Source organism: Diabrotica undecimpunctata, chromosome 2, assembly GCF_040954645.1.
Source record: "Diabrotica undecimpunctata isolate CICGRU chromosome 2, icDiaUnde3, whole genome shotgun sequence".
Classification (NCBI taxonomy): domain Eukaryota; kingdom Metazoa; phylum Arthropoda; class Insecta; order Coleoptera; family Chrysomelidae; genus Diabrotica; species Diabrotica undecimpunctata.
This window is the reverse complement of record NC_092804.1, coordinates 97,875,386-97,890,032: the sequence shown is the minus strand read 5'-3', so window position 1 is coordinate 97,890,032 and position 14,647 is coordinate 97,875,386. Positions and strand designations below refer to the sequence as shown.

General features: G+C 28.2%; 1 protein-coding gene across 3 annotated transcripts in view; it reads right to left on the bottom strand.

The window, feature by feature from the left end:
- Positions 1-14,647, bottom strand: part of dila (centrosomal protein dilatory) — a 421,620-nt gene that overhangs the window by 49,631 nt on the left and 357,342 nt on the right. For all 3 annotated transcript variants that reach the window (XM_072523241.1, XM_072523242.1, XM_072523243.1), the window contains 2 exons: positions 11,752-11,923; positions 5,443-5,585 (listed from right to left, as the gene is read on the bottom strand). In XM_072523241.1, coding sequence (XP_072379342.1) covers positions 5,443-5,585; positions 11,752-11,923 — 315 coding nt within the window. The remainder of the gene's footprint in view (positions 1-5,442; positions 5,586-11,751; positions 11,924-14,647) is intronic.

The following is a 14,647-nucleotide window of genomic DNA, read 5'->3' as shown; positions in this document are numbered from 1 at the left end:
TTTAATCCATGTGATTTTAATGCAGATATTAGGACTGAGTGTGGGATTGGGGGACAGACATTGGACAATACTAATCGCTGACTGGGGCTAATTAGTCTACGAGCTTGTAAGAGTTCTTGGTTTATTTGAATTTTTTCATTTTTGTTTATAAAATCCTCAGCTACTTTTTGGTTTGCTAAATATATACATACTCTATTATTTGATAATTTTGAACAGAAGATGATCTGGGTTGGTTATATCAGATGACTCAGAGCGGACAAGTAATCATCTAGTTTGGTATTTTTAATTGAATCAAAAATAATTGCTTGTATTCTTGATGGAAATATATTGGATTGTGGTGTTTGATTGGTTACGGAAGAATATGTAGGTGATCCATTAAATTGATTTGATGAGGAGCTGTTTGGTGTATTATTAGTTGTAGGAATTTCAGATTGAATAAAACTATTCATTTTTAATAATCATTTGTAATTGGAGTACGGTTCTGGCAAACAACCTTTGTAGTTCGTACTTTGTAGTGGAACAGGTTTGGTATACCTGTCCTAGCTTTTGTAGGTTAAATAATTATAATCCGAAATAATATTTGATAATAGTAAAAACTGTTATGATTAAAGTAACTTACTGTCTCTGTTGTATTTATTTTTGTTATTTCACTACTAGATCACTAATGACCCATCAGTTTATTACCATCAATAAGCAAAATTCAGAACAAGTTGTCTTAGCCAGACTAAGAGAGGAATCCGAAGCAATAGGAACGATTCCAGAAGCACAGTTCGGATTCAGGAGCAATCACTCTTGCGAACTGCAAGTGCTAAGACTGACAGAGTTCATCACGAAAGGGTATATTGAAAGAAAATATACAGCAGCCGCCTTCTTAGATGTCAGTAAAGCCATTGACAGAGTTTGGCATGACGGACTGCTGTATAAAATGTGTATAAAATGAACGAACTGGGGTACAGTAAAGCGATGATATGTCTTCTCTTCTCGTATCTTGCCAACAGAAGGTTCAGAGTTCGAATAGGGCCCACCCTGTCCGAAGTCGGAACCATAGAGACAGGAGTATCACAGGGGGCCGTGCTGTCGCCTTCTCTGTACACCATATACACTTTAGACACCCCCAGTGATCAACGAACGATGCTCAGTGTGTACGCTGAGGACACTGCTATAGCTGCTAGCAGTAGCAACCCTGATCTGGCCACTAAATACTTGCAAACGGCACTATACCGTCTGCAATCTTGGTGTGTTAAGTGGAAAATTGCCGTCAACCCGGACCAAACACAGGCTGTCATGTACAAAAGACGTGAAGGACGCCCAAACAGGGAATTATCTATCTTCAATACTCCGGTCGAATGGACGAACAACGCCAAATATCTCGACGTAACGTTAGATAGACGTCTTACCTTTACTCACCACATAAATCAAGCGGTATATAAGGCAAAGATCCTTAAAAGTCAGCTCTCGTCGCTAATAGGGAGGAAAAGTAAACTGAGTTTCAAAACAAAAATAAGAGTGGCAAACGCCATCATTCTGCCATCCATCACATATGCATTAGCGGCATAAGGACATGCATGTAAAACAAACAGGAAGAACAAGAAATTCAAAATGTATAATAAATAATAGAAATCCAAATGATTTCATGATTAGGGAGGTTCTTAAAATTCCTACGTACGTACCTTTAAGATAAGTATATAGGGATTCGCAGTAAAAGAGAGTCCTGAACATGATGGATGAACATGCATAATGTACTTTTTAAAAATTTCAAAAACTATCCGAATCGTTTGCTAAGAGAGTTGACTAACTGCGACCCAAATTTTAGGACTGTACATAGACGGCCTAAACAACGGCTGGCTGGATACAGAGGTAACCCTGATTGAACGCAAAATAAGGATGTCTACATAAAAAGCTCCAAATAACAGCTTTTAACAGATTTGGCTCAAAAAACGCTTAAAAGCACAAAAAAATTAAAAAAAAAAAAACAAAAAATGAGCGCCTAGCTCACCAAAAAAATAACCACCCCCATACTTTCTAACCCACTCTTTATTTTATTTTTATTTTTATTTAGTTAAGGTATTTTAAGTTCAATAACCAGTTAAAACTATTAAAAAACAAAAAGCCAAAAACATATACACGGAATGTGTGAGAGCTCTTTACACTTGGGAATGCACATTTCACCCTTACTTCCTCCTTCCTTCTATTATTATTTTATCCCAAAAACCTTACCAACAATAAAGTCAATAAATCAATGGACTCTGATCCACACTACTTAAAGCCTTTCTGGCAAAGGTACTTCAGGCATAACCCTCAGGCAAAAAGACCCTTCAGATAACAGCCCATCAGGACAACACTGCCTTAAGCAATCGCGGAACCTGAGCACCGAGGCCGTGTGCGACATACACGGGCTCGATGGCCAGACCCAACGATCAATCAGTTGGCAAGGAGACCAAAACTTGTTTTGCCAAATTGGCGACTGTTTGACCGAGCACACAACTTCCAAACAGGGGGCCGTCAGATATGCCGCCGACCCCCTGATTGGACACACATTTTTCGGGACACAGAGCCCAAAGTCAACTCAACATTAAATTCAGTAAAGTAAATAGGGAGAAAAGCTACATTAAGCTACCCCTACTGTCAGGTGGCCTAACCACAAGTCAAGAAAAACGGAGGGTGTTAAACGGAGGGTGTTTTCTTTTCCCAAAATCGCCCGACTTAATAGTTCATAGCCTCCTCTGCCTATGTCAGACGTAGAGGAGGGGTGGAGGAAAAACCTTGGGATCAGATAGGTACCGAGCCAAAATTAATTGCTCTTTTGGAACGAGACCGGTCTGATCTTCGGACATGGGGGTCCCACTGAATGGCAGTGGTACACTCATGTTCCTAGGGGTTGGGATGAACTCATGTATGTGTGTGTGTGTGTGTGTGTGTGTGTGTGTGTGTGTGTGTGTGAGTTGAAAAGTTTTATTTCCGCCCTCTTAATTTCACCATTATAATATTATAACCGTTCAAAAGACACGAGAGTGGCAGGAGACTTTTGACTAGCACTGTATATATTTTTATGCGAAGGAGTCTAAAAAGTCTTAAAAATATTTTAAATACAATATTTAATCCGTAAAATAGTTTCGAAACACAATTCAGATAACTGCCTTAATCTGAACCTTCTATAAATGCAAGGTATAACAGACGCTAATAAAGATGTTAATAGAGACATGGGGAATCTAAAATTTGCATTCCACGACATGTCTCCTCAGCTAAGCAGAAATCGTTAGCGAATTGGTTTCTTGTACTCATACAGAGTAGATCCGAATAAAAATAAAATTAAAGACAGTCAAGATTTCCTTTCACGCAAAAATGGTCTATGTATCTGTTGATACGTATTTCGCTTTAATAAAGCTCATCAGAACAGTTATTCATAGGCTTTCTCAACGTGAAAATTAATCTTTTCCTGTCTTTGTGAAGCAACGATAAAATGGCTTCGAAACGGACGCAATAGCGACATCTGATATTAAATCCGTAAAATAGTTTCGAAACACAATTCAGATAACTGCCTTAATCTGAACCTTCTATAAATGCAAGGTATAACAGACGCTGATAAAGATGTTAATAGAGACATGGGGAATCTAAAATTTGCATTCCACGACATGTCTCCTCAGCTAAGCAGAAATCGTTAGCGAATTGGTTTCTTGTACTCATACAGAGTAGATCCGAATAAAAATAAAATTAAAGACAGTCAAGATTTCCTTTCACGCAAAAATGGTCTATGTATCTGTTGATACGTATTTCGCTTTAATAAAGCTCATCAGAACAGTTATTCATAGGCTTTCTCAACGTGAAAATTAATCTTTTCCTGTCTTTGTGAAGCAACGATAAAATGGCTTCGAAACGGACGCAATAGCGACATCTGATATTAAATCCGTAAAATAGTTTCGAAACACAATTCAGATAACTGCCTTAATCTGAACCTTCTATAAATGCAACGTATAACAGACGCTGATAAAGATGTTAATAGAGACATGGGGAATCTAAAATTTGCATTCCACGACATGTCTCCTCAGCTAAGCAGAAATCGTTAGCGAATTGGTTTCTTGTACTCATACAGAGTAGATCCGAATAAAAATAAAATTAAAGACAGTCAAGATTTCCTTTCACGCAAAAATAGTCTATGTATCTGTTGATACGTATTTGGCTTTAATAAAGCTCATCAGAACAGTTATTCATAGGCTTTCTCAACGTGAAAATTAATATTTTCCTGTCTTTGTGAAGCAACGATAAAATGGCTTCGAAACGGACGCAATAGCGACATCTGATATTAAATCCGTAAAATAGTTTCGAAACACAATTCAGATAACTGCCTTAATCTGAACCTTCTATAAATGCAAGGTATAACAGACTCTGATAAAGATGTTAATAGAGACATGGGGAATCTAAAATTTGCCTTCCACGACATGTCTCCTCAGCTAAGCAGAAATCGTTAGCGAATTGGTTTCTTGTACTCATACAGAGTAGATCCGAATAAAAATAAAATTAAAGACAGTCAGTTCTGATGAGCTTTATTAAAGCGAAATACGTATCAACAGATACATAGACTATTTTTGCGTGAAAGGAAACCTTGACTGTCTTTAATTTTATTTTTATTCGGATCTACTCTGTATGAGTACAAGAAACCAATTCGCTAACGATTTCTGCTTAGCTGAGGAGACATGTCGTGGAATGCAAATTTTAGATTCCCCATGTCTCTATTAACATCTTTATCAGCGTCTGTTATACCTTGCATTTATAGAAGGTTCAGATTAAGGCAGTTATCTGAATTGTGTTTCGAAACTATTTTACGGATTTAATATCAGATGTCGCTATTGCGTCCGTTTCGAAGCCATTTTATCGTTGCTTCACAAAGACAGGAAAAGATTAATTTTCACGTTGAGAAAGCCTATGAATAACTGTTCTGATGAGCTTTATTAAAGCGAAATACGTATCAACAGATACATAGACTATTTTTGCGTGAAAGGAAATCTTGACTGTCTTTAATTTTAACAATATTTAATATTAATATCAAAGTATATTATTTTGCTCCCTTTTGTAACATTTTTATGGTCAAGTAAATTTCATTTAAAAGTCAAATTAAAATTTAATTTAATTCAAAAAATTCACCTTATAACTTACGTTGTTTATAGAATAATGATCAGTACATTTTTGTGTAATCTCTGGAGATTGAATAATTACATAATAATAATTACAAATGGTAAATGAATTTCACTTTCATATACAAATCCACAATGAAAATAAATTTGCTGTAGTTGGTTGCATACTATCAATCACAAAATTTTTTATTTAGAAAATCCTTTATAAAAGGTATCATAATATAAAAACCCTATCGGGCTACATCACAGAACGTTTTAATTTTGAAACTTTTATAAACGATTTTTTAAATAATTTTTTTTATATATAACTTACCTAGAATAAAGCTGCTGTAATTCTTTATCGCGACAACTTTTTAAAATATTGATTTCCTTTTTTAGTTTTTCCATTTCTACGTTTACCTCTTGCCTAACGGTTTCCTTGTAATATTCCTTTTGTTTATTATGTTCTGCAATAATCTAAAATGAATAATCATATTTTAATACCAACAGACCAACACAGCGTAAATGTTCTAAACAAGAAATATTTTGAGAGCAAATTATCTTCCAAAATACTCAGCGTTCAAAGTTTCAGTATCACAACTTTTAATCTAGAAGAGTAATTAATTAAGTTATTAGATATTAATTGACTAGATGGCAATAATTAATACAAAAAAATTTAAGGACATTTTATAATACAAATAAATTAAATGGCATATAAGTAATAATGTAGAAGAAAATATGATCTATAAAAGTTAAATTTTTATTGAAAATTACGTTACTCGGTAGTATAGCTCACTGACGTAGTTGCGTTTTTATTATATTTCATTACAATATTCCACAGTTAAATTACAATATATAAAGAAAAAGAACATAAGATGTTGGTACAATTAATAGTTAATAAAAAATAAAATCCATTTTTTCTTCTAAATTTTCTAAATTTTCTGTCTTTTCCAGTTTAGGGTGCAATCTAGAGTTAATCCCAGACAATTTATTTCGTTTGCTTTGTTAGAGTACGTCCTTTTAAAGTTAAATTAATAGGTATTCTTTATATTTTTTCGTTTGCTGAATATTATACAGGGTGTCCAGAAACTCTCCTAACAAACGAAGATTGGAGATTTCTAAGATAATTTTAAGACAACTTAACCCAATTCACCTAGTCTTCCAAAGTGCTAAAGTGCAAAGTTCCAAAATGCTTCCAAACGGAGCTAGAGCACTTTGAAGATGGCGCCTTGTAATTAGTTTTTTTAATACCTCCAGAATATATACTAAATAGCACTATTTAGATTTATTATACAAAGTGTTTCGTTAATAATTGAAAATATTTTAACTGTAGATTCCTTAGCTCAAAATATTAAAATTTAACCCAAATAAATTTAATAAAACATACTCCATACTGAGTTACAGGGTATTTTATTTAAAAATTTAAAAAGTATTTCTACCCAGGTACTTTAAAACTATTTGACATATTCTTTTCATACTTGGCAGAAAGTGGAGGTACTATAAATTGTCCTAAATTTTATTAAATAAACGTTTCTGTCTACTACCAAAAGCATACGACAGGGGAAAGTGAAAGGTTTACCCTTACCAAATTCTACGCCATTGGTTGAATTACTATTTTAATGCAATTTTGCGATTCTCCAATACTTTCTATATAAATATAGTCTTTTTTCGGAACGATAAAATCATTATTTTTTCGAGATATTTGAAGTTAAATGAAGTGATCCGGCTCATAGTTATTTTGATTATTGTAATAATTAAGTCGGTGTTTTTAAAAATAAAATTTTATTCGCTATAAACAATTAAACATAATGTTATTTAATAAAATTTCTTAAATTAAATTAAGATTAATAAATTAAAAAAAAAAACACATTTTAATACAACTTTTTTAATATTTTAAAGTGTTTAATGTCAAGTTCACTTAACTCAAAAAGCTTATGAATTCTTTCGTTAAACGATCTTCTAACTTTAAAAAATATGTTTGGCTGGTTGGTAATAAAATTAGCGGAATTTACTATTTGCTGCCATAGTGATTGACGATTATTTAAATCTAGTGAGTATACCAGTGATTTCATATACCTTTAGAAATAATAATATAAGGTATTACATCGGATGTTTTAGGCAGTTAAGGAGCTTCACTACTTCTGCCAATCCAACGATAAGGAAATTGCTGATCTAGATAGTTCCGTACTATTAAACGACAATGAGGTGGAGCTCCATCCTGCATGAACCACATAATTATCTCTTCTTTAATTTAGTGGCAAATCTTCTAGATCGTTATAAAGTGTAATTTGTAGAAACTGTAAATAAGATTTACCATTCAAATTTGCTGGTAATTCATAAGGACCCAAAAAACTATCTCCAGATATACCACACTATACATTACTACTAAATTCATATTAAAAATGTGACACTTTAAAAATAGATAGGGATTTCCAATATAACAAATGTAGCTGATTCTCTAGTTAAATAGTCCTCTACGTGTAAATGTAGCCTCGTTAGTAAAAAGATTTTTTTTAAATAAAATTCTGGTTTTAATTTTTTGTATTTATTATCCACAATATTTTTTAATAGCGATTACAATGTTATTTTCGTAATAAACGCAATCCTGTAACCTAAAAACACCGACAAAAATAATACAATAATCAGAAACCTGTGCCGCTTTATTTTTAACTTATATCTCGAAAAGTAATGACTTTATCTTTACAGATATAAAGAGTATTTTATTTACATAGAAAGTAGTGGAGCATAGAAAAATTGTGCTAAAAAAACAATTCCGCCAGTGGCATAGAATTTAGAAGTGATCAACCATTCACTTTCCCCTGACGTACGCCTCTGGTAGTAGCCTCTGAAATAGTTTTATAGTTCCAGGTATAAATAGTTTTAAAATAAAACACCGTACAACTAAGTAAGGAGATACATTTTATTTAAGTGTGTCGAGTTAAATCTTAATATTTTGGGGCCAGGAATCTACAGTTTAAATATTTTCAATTATTAATAAAACACCCTGTATATTAATATTATTTTTAAATATTGCTTAAAATATTATAACTAAGGACATATTTATGTCGGGGGCTTATGGAATTCTATTTTCAAGAGATCTTGTACTAGAATTATAACCATTCACTCTTATGCTAGTGTGTGACACATTTTTGTAATGTTTTAAAATATTATATTTCTTTTTGAAGTTATACATCTATACGCGCGTTCGACGTTGGAAATTTGTACGGGAGTGAATCGGCAAAATCATTACATATGTAAAATATAGGTAAGAGAGAGACAGAAGATATATTTTATCTCTCTTTCTCTCTCGAGAATGTATAACTATCAATTTTGAAATACATTACTGTTATGTCCAATTGGCAAATTTTTTGTGTATTTTGTTCATACGCTGGTATATGTGAGTTCGAATCAAAATACGAATTTCCTTTTTAATTTTTAAAATATTTAAAAAACCCCATGTTAATCTTATTAAATATATGTAATAAACGCAAAAATGCAAAATTTTAAAATAAAATGAAAATTTACGACATAATCCGAGTTGTTGGTTTTTTATTTTTATCTTCCACAAACATTTTTTGAAGTTGCGTTCGACGTTGGAAATTTGTACAAGAGTGAATCGGCAAAATTATTACATATGTAAGATATAGGTAAGAGAGAGACAGAAGATATATTTTTTCTCTCTTTCTCTCTAGAGAATAAAAATGTTCCTTTTGTAAATATATTTAATATTTATTAATATTATTGAAGTTATACTCCTACACGCGCGTTCTACGTTGGAAATTTGTACGGGAGTGAATCGACAAAATCATTACATATGTAAGATATGGGTAAGAGGAAGACAGAAGATATATTTTTTCTCTCTTTCTCTCTCGAGAATAAAAATGTTCCTTTTGTAAGTATATTTAATATTTATTAATATTATTATTATTTTATATTAATTTTGTAGATATATACATTTGGCCAAAGTCTTTTACAAATAGATATTCTTCCTGGAACTTCTATGATTCGTAATAACCTTTCCATTTTTGAAATACAATAAATAAATAAACACACACAAAATACAACCAAAAAACTGACATCTTAATAATGTTCTTGTTAAATAATGACATTGATTAGCCACCTTATTATTTAGGGTTACCTACTGGTCGAATATGTTGAAGCACGGTATTTAGAACCAGAAGTCGCGAGTTCGATCCCAATGAGGGAATATATTTTTTTAAGTATTATGTTCTGATTTTTGTCACTTTGGTTTTAAAAATCAAAGAATTGAAAATCATAATATCATTACTTAATTTTCCAAACTATTTATTATTAAATATTTAGTACATATAGTAGTCATGGGCGTAGAGATGAAAGGGACAAATATAATGATTGTTATTTTAAATTTCTGTTATGTACCTATATGTTTCTAGTATGGAGATAAATCTCAAAAAAGGTCAATTTTATTTTTAAATTAAGATTTTCTGTTATATACATTATAGTATATACTAGTGACGTTATCCATCTGGGAAGAAAGAGTTATTCTTTCACCGAGAGTTTTCAATTTAATAAGATTTTCACAATTTAGTGGGGAATTTGAAACGGTGTCACAAAGAATAAAAAAAATCCAGGGACCTAATGATTTATACAAGTGCTTTCAAATAATACCTATTTCCCGTATTTAACTCCAGACTGTTCTGTCACGAACATGGACATGGCAAATGTCTATGCCTCACTTCAGTCGACAAACGTTATTTGTAAGTTGGCAACGCTGCTCTGTCATGTCATTTTAATTCTGTACAGGTGTATTTTTTTTATATATTGTCTTTTGCTTATTTAAGCTGGTGCTTGGATTCAAAATTCATTTTTAATATTAAATATTTTCCTGAGATGAGTACTTACATTCTTTCTACTTTCTATTTGATTTATGTTTTTATATATCTGTCTTTTAATAATTTCATATTTGCGTTAACCTAAAATTACAAACCACGTTTTATTTTTCAATCTAATATTGCCATATGCAGTTAGTATATTTTAATTATAATTTATCTAATTTGTTAAATAATAATTATGTTCATTTTATCCTTGCCAATTTGCTATTTTCTATTTAATATTGTAATTATTTTCAATCATCATTTGACAAGGAAATATTTTAAAATATATGAAGTCACTAATTCAAGATTTATTATTTTAGTTTTTTTGGCTTAATTAATTTTTCCTGTTTCCCCTTGCTGGGTGGAAATTTAAAAACCTTGTGGTACACCACTCACATGGAATGACAACTTCAGCAAAGATGCAAAACCAAATAGCTGCGTAGAATAATCGCTGATCAGAACTAAAACGGGCTAGAATTTGACATTATAGTTTATATAAGTTTATAGGCAACACATGCTTTTGATTTTAAATATCTTATTAAAATTTATTTTATATCGTTTTATGTACAATAAAAAATATGACTAGGCAAGGATATTTTGATTTATTTGTCCCAGCCAAATTCATTGTTCATATTTACTTCTCAGCTCAGACGTTCTCACACCTGAAAGACTGAACTAAACGAGTCCTAACAATTGGCTCCCAAAGAAAATTGTGAGTTTTATTGTTTTAAATTGTCTCCCAACTTTCAGAGGTACTTATATTGTAACAATGTGTTGGCAGTGGAATGAAAAGTGTTGTATGAGAGAAGAGACTTAAATCTTATTATGGCCGAGAGAAGACCGGAAACGGAAAGGTCAACTGAAAGATGGCAAGAAGAATGGAACAACATGGAAGATATGGGACAGTGGATAGATGCTGATCCAAAACATAAACGATTGGGTGGACTGAGATCACATACGATGTTAGAGATATATAGAAGAAAGGAACAGAGTAGGAAGAGAGACAGGTGTGAATTTTGTTACAGTGAGAGAAATGCTTAAAAGAATAAATAAAAATAAAGCAGGTTGAATTAGTGTACATAACTATATCCGTGCAGCGATCAAGACAAAAAAGAAGGAAGAAGACAGCTGGACCAACGGCAAAGGTAAGAGAGAAAGATGCTGTAAATTGAAGGTAAAAAGTGAGCAAGACTGTATGGGTTAGACTGTGCGAGTCGGACTGTGAGGAAGGACGAAATACCCTGCTTGGAGTGAAGCCATACTAGAAGCATTGAGGGTCTTCTACGCGATACTTCGAACGGGATTCCACTCAAAAAAACTCAATTTTGAGACCAAAAACAAAGGGAACACAGGGAAAAGGTCCTACTTGCTGACAGTGTGTGAATACATAAAGGTAGTGTTTTGGAAGTGATGCCTGCCTAATAGCGGCTATTCCTCTTCCGGATCGCTGAATGACATGAGAGGGTATGGTTTAGCAGGTAGGCGTTTGGCGTAGACTCGGCGACGAGAGGGCTTTTTAAAGTACCTCGGGATCTATCGCTGCGAGTACGAAGAGCAAATCCTGCACTAAGGTCAATCAGGCGGCGTGCTGAACTGAGATGTCTTTTGAATATTTAAGGCCCCCATCTGTAAAGACGAAGAAAAGAAGCTTACAAAATTTAACTTGATTTGTACCCAATGAAAATATTATAGGAACCTAAACTAGAAAAATAAATATATGTAATATATGTAATACATGTAAATATATGTAAACCGAAGATAAAAAAGATAATTTAAATACAAAATCTTACTTTTTCCTTTTCACAAAGCACAGATTCAAGTTGCTTGATAGTTGCTTTTAAACCAATTAGAATTTCTTCTGTCTCTAGTTGTTTAGTTCTAGCTTCAGAATATTTGGCTTTTGATTTTTTTTCTGAAGACTCCAAATCTTTAATTTCGTTTTCATATTTTTCCCTTAGTCTCCTAAAATAAAAAACATGTAATTACAGACAAAAAACAACGCGTAGCACTTAAGGAGTGCCGATAGAAGTGAATACTTTTTGACGTGACAACGTCTTAAATTAGGTTGTGGCTCGGAGTCACTCATGAAAAAGTGTAACGCCCGCTCACGTCTGTTACAATGAGTCACCGAACGAGAGAGAGGCCCGCCGGACCGGCGAATGCCTTGCGTCTCTCTTCCACTCAAACATGATCGGTCCGCTGCGCGCGCAGCACTAGAGAATTAGGCGCGTTGAATCGGTGCGTGCAATTCTTATTTTCATTCAATTCCTTGTTCCTATTGTGCAATTTAATAATATTCATATCAATAAATATTCTACCGAGAAAAAGACGTTGTCACGTAAAATCTTCGCCCGTAAAACCGACTTTACAGGCAACCGATTTTTTTATTTCTATTTTTGATTTTTCTTGTATTTACTTCATTTAGTTTGATTCAAAATTATTTAATTTTATTTAATTTCATTTAATTTTATTTGACTTTCTTTAATTATATATAATTCTATTTAATTTTATTTAATTTTATTTAAGTTTATTTAATTTTATTCAATTTAATTTAATTGTATTTATTTTATTTAATTTTTTAAATTTTATTTAATTTTATTTAATTTGATTTATTTTTATTTATTTTATTTAATTTTATTTAATTTCATTTAATTTTATTCAATTTTATTTATTTTTATTTAATTTTATTTAATTTGATTTAATTTTATTTAATAAATAAATTTTACATAATTATATTTAATTTTATGTAATTTTACTTAATTGTATTTATGATTTTATTAAATTTTATTAAATTTTATTTATTTTATATTATATTTTATTAAATTTTATTTATTTTATTTATTTTATTTATTTTATTTATTTTATTTATTTTATTTATTTTATTTATTTTATTTATTTTATTTATTTTATTTATTTTATTTATTTTATTTATTTTATTTATTTTATTTATTTTATTTATTTTATTTATTTTATTTATTTTATTTATTTTATTTATTCTATTTATTTTATTTATTTAATTTATTTTATTTATTTTATTTATTTTATTTATTTTATTTATTTTATTTATTTTATTTATTTTATTTATTTTACTTTATTTATTTTATTAATTTTATTTTATTTATTTTATTTATTTTATTTATTTTATTTATTTTATTTATTTTATTTATTTTATTTATTTTATTTATTTTATTTATTTTATTTATTTTATTTATTCTATTTATTTTATTTATTTAATTTATTTTATTTATTTTATTTATTTTATTTATTTTATTTATTTTATTTATTTTATTTATTTTATTTATTTTATTTATTTTATTTATTTTACTTTATTTATTTTATTTATTTTATTTTATTTATTTTATTTATTTTATTTATTTTATTTATTTTATTTATTTTATTCATTTTATTTATTTTATTTATTTTATTTATTTTATTTATTTTATTTATTTTATTTATTTTATTTATTTTATTTATTTTACTTTATTTATTTTATTTATTTTATTTTATTTATTTTATTAATTTTATTTATTTTATTTATTTTATTTATTTTATTCATTTTATTTATTTTATTTATTTTAATTATTTTATTTATTTTATTTATTTCATTTATTTTATTTATTTTATTTATTTTATTTATTTTATTTATTTTATTTAGTTTATTTATTTTATTTATTTTATTTATTTCATTTATTTTATTTATTTTATTTATTTCATTTATTTGGTTTATTTTATTTATTTTATTTATTTTATTTATTTCATTTATTTTATTTATTTTATTTATTTTATTTATTTTATTTATTTTATTTATTTTATTTATTTTATTTATTTTATTTATTTTATTTATTTTATTTATTTTATTTATTTTATTTATTTTATTTATTTTATTTATTTTATTTATTTTATTTATTTTATTTATTTTATTTATTTTATTTATTTTATTTAGTTTATTTATTTTATTTATTTTATTTATTTTATTTATTTTATTTATTTTATTTATTTCATTTATTTTATTTATTTTATTTATTTTATTTATTTTATTTATTTTATTTATTTTATTTATTTTATTTATTTTATTTATTTTATTTATTTTATTCATTTTATTTATTTTATTTATTTTATTTATTTTATTTATTTTATTTATTTCATTTATTTTATTTATTTTATTTATTTTATTTATTTTATTTATTTTATTTATTTTATTTATTTCATTCATTTGGTTTATTTTATTTATTTTATTTATTTTATTTATTTTATTTATTTTATTTATTTCATTCATTTGGTTTATTTTATTTATTTTATTTATTTTATTTATTTTATTTATTTTATTTATTTTATTTAATTTATTTATTTTATTTATTTTACTTATTTTACTTATTTTATTTATTTTATTTATTTTATTTATTTTATTTATTTTATTTATTTTATTTATTTTATTTATTTTATTTATTTCATCTATTTTATTTATTTTATTTATTTTATTTATTTTATTTATTTTATTTATTTTATTTAGTTTATTTATTTTATTTATTTTATTTATTTTATTTATTTTATTTATTTTATTTATTTCATTTATTTTATTTATTTTATTTATTTTATTTATTTTATTTATTTTATTTATTTTATTTATTTTATTTATTTCATTTATTTTATTTATTTTATTTATTTTATTTATTTTATTTATTTTAT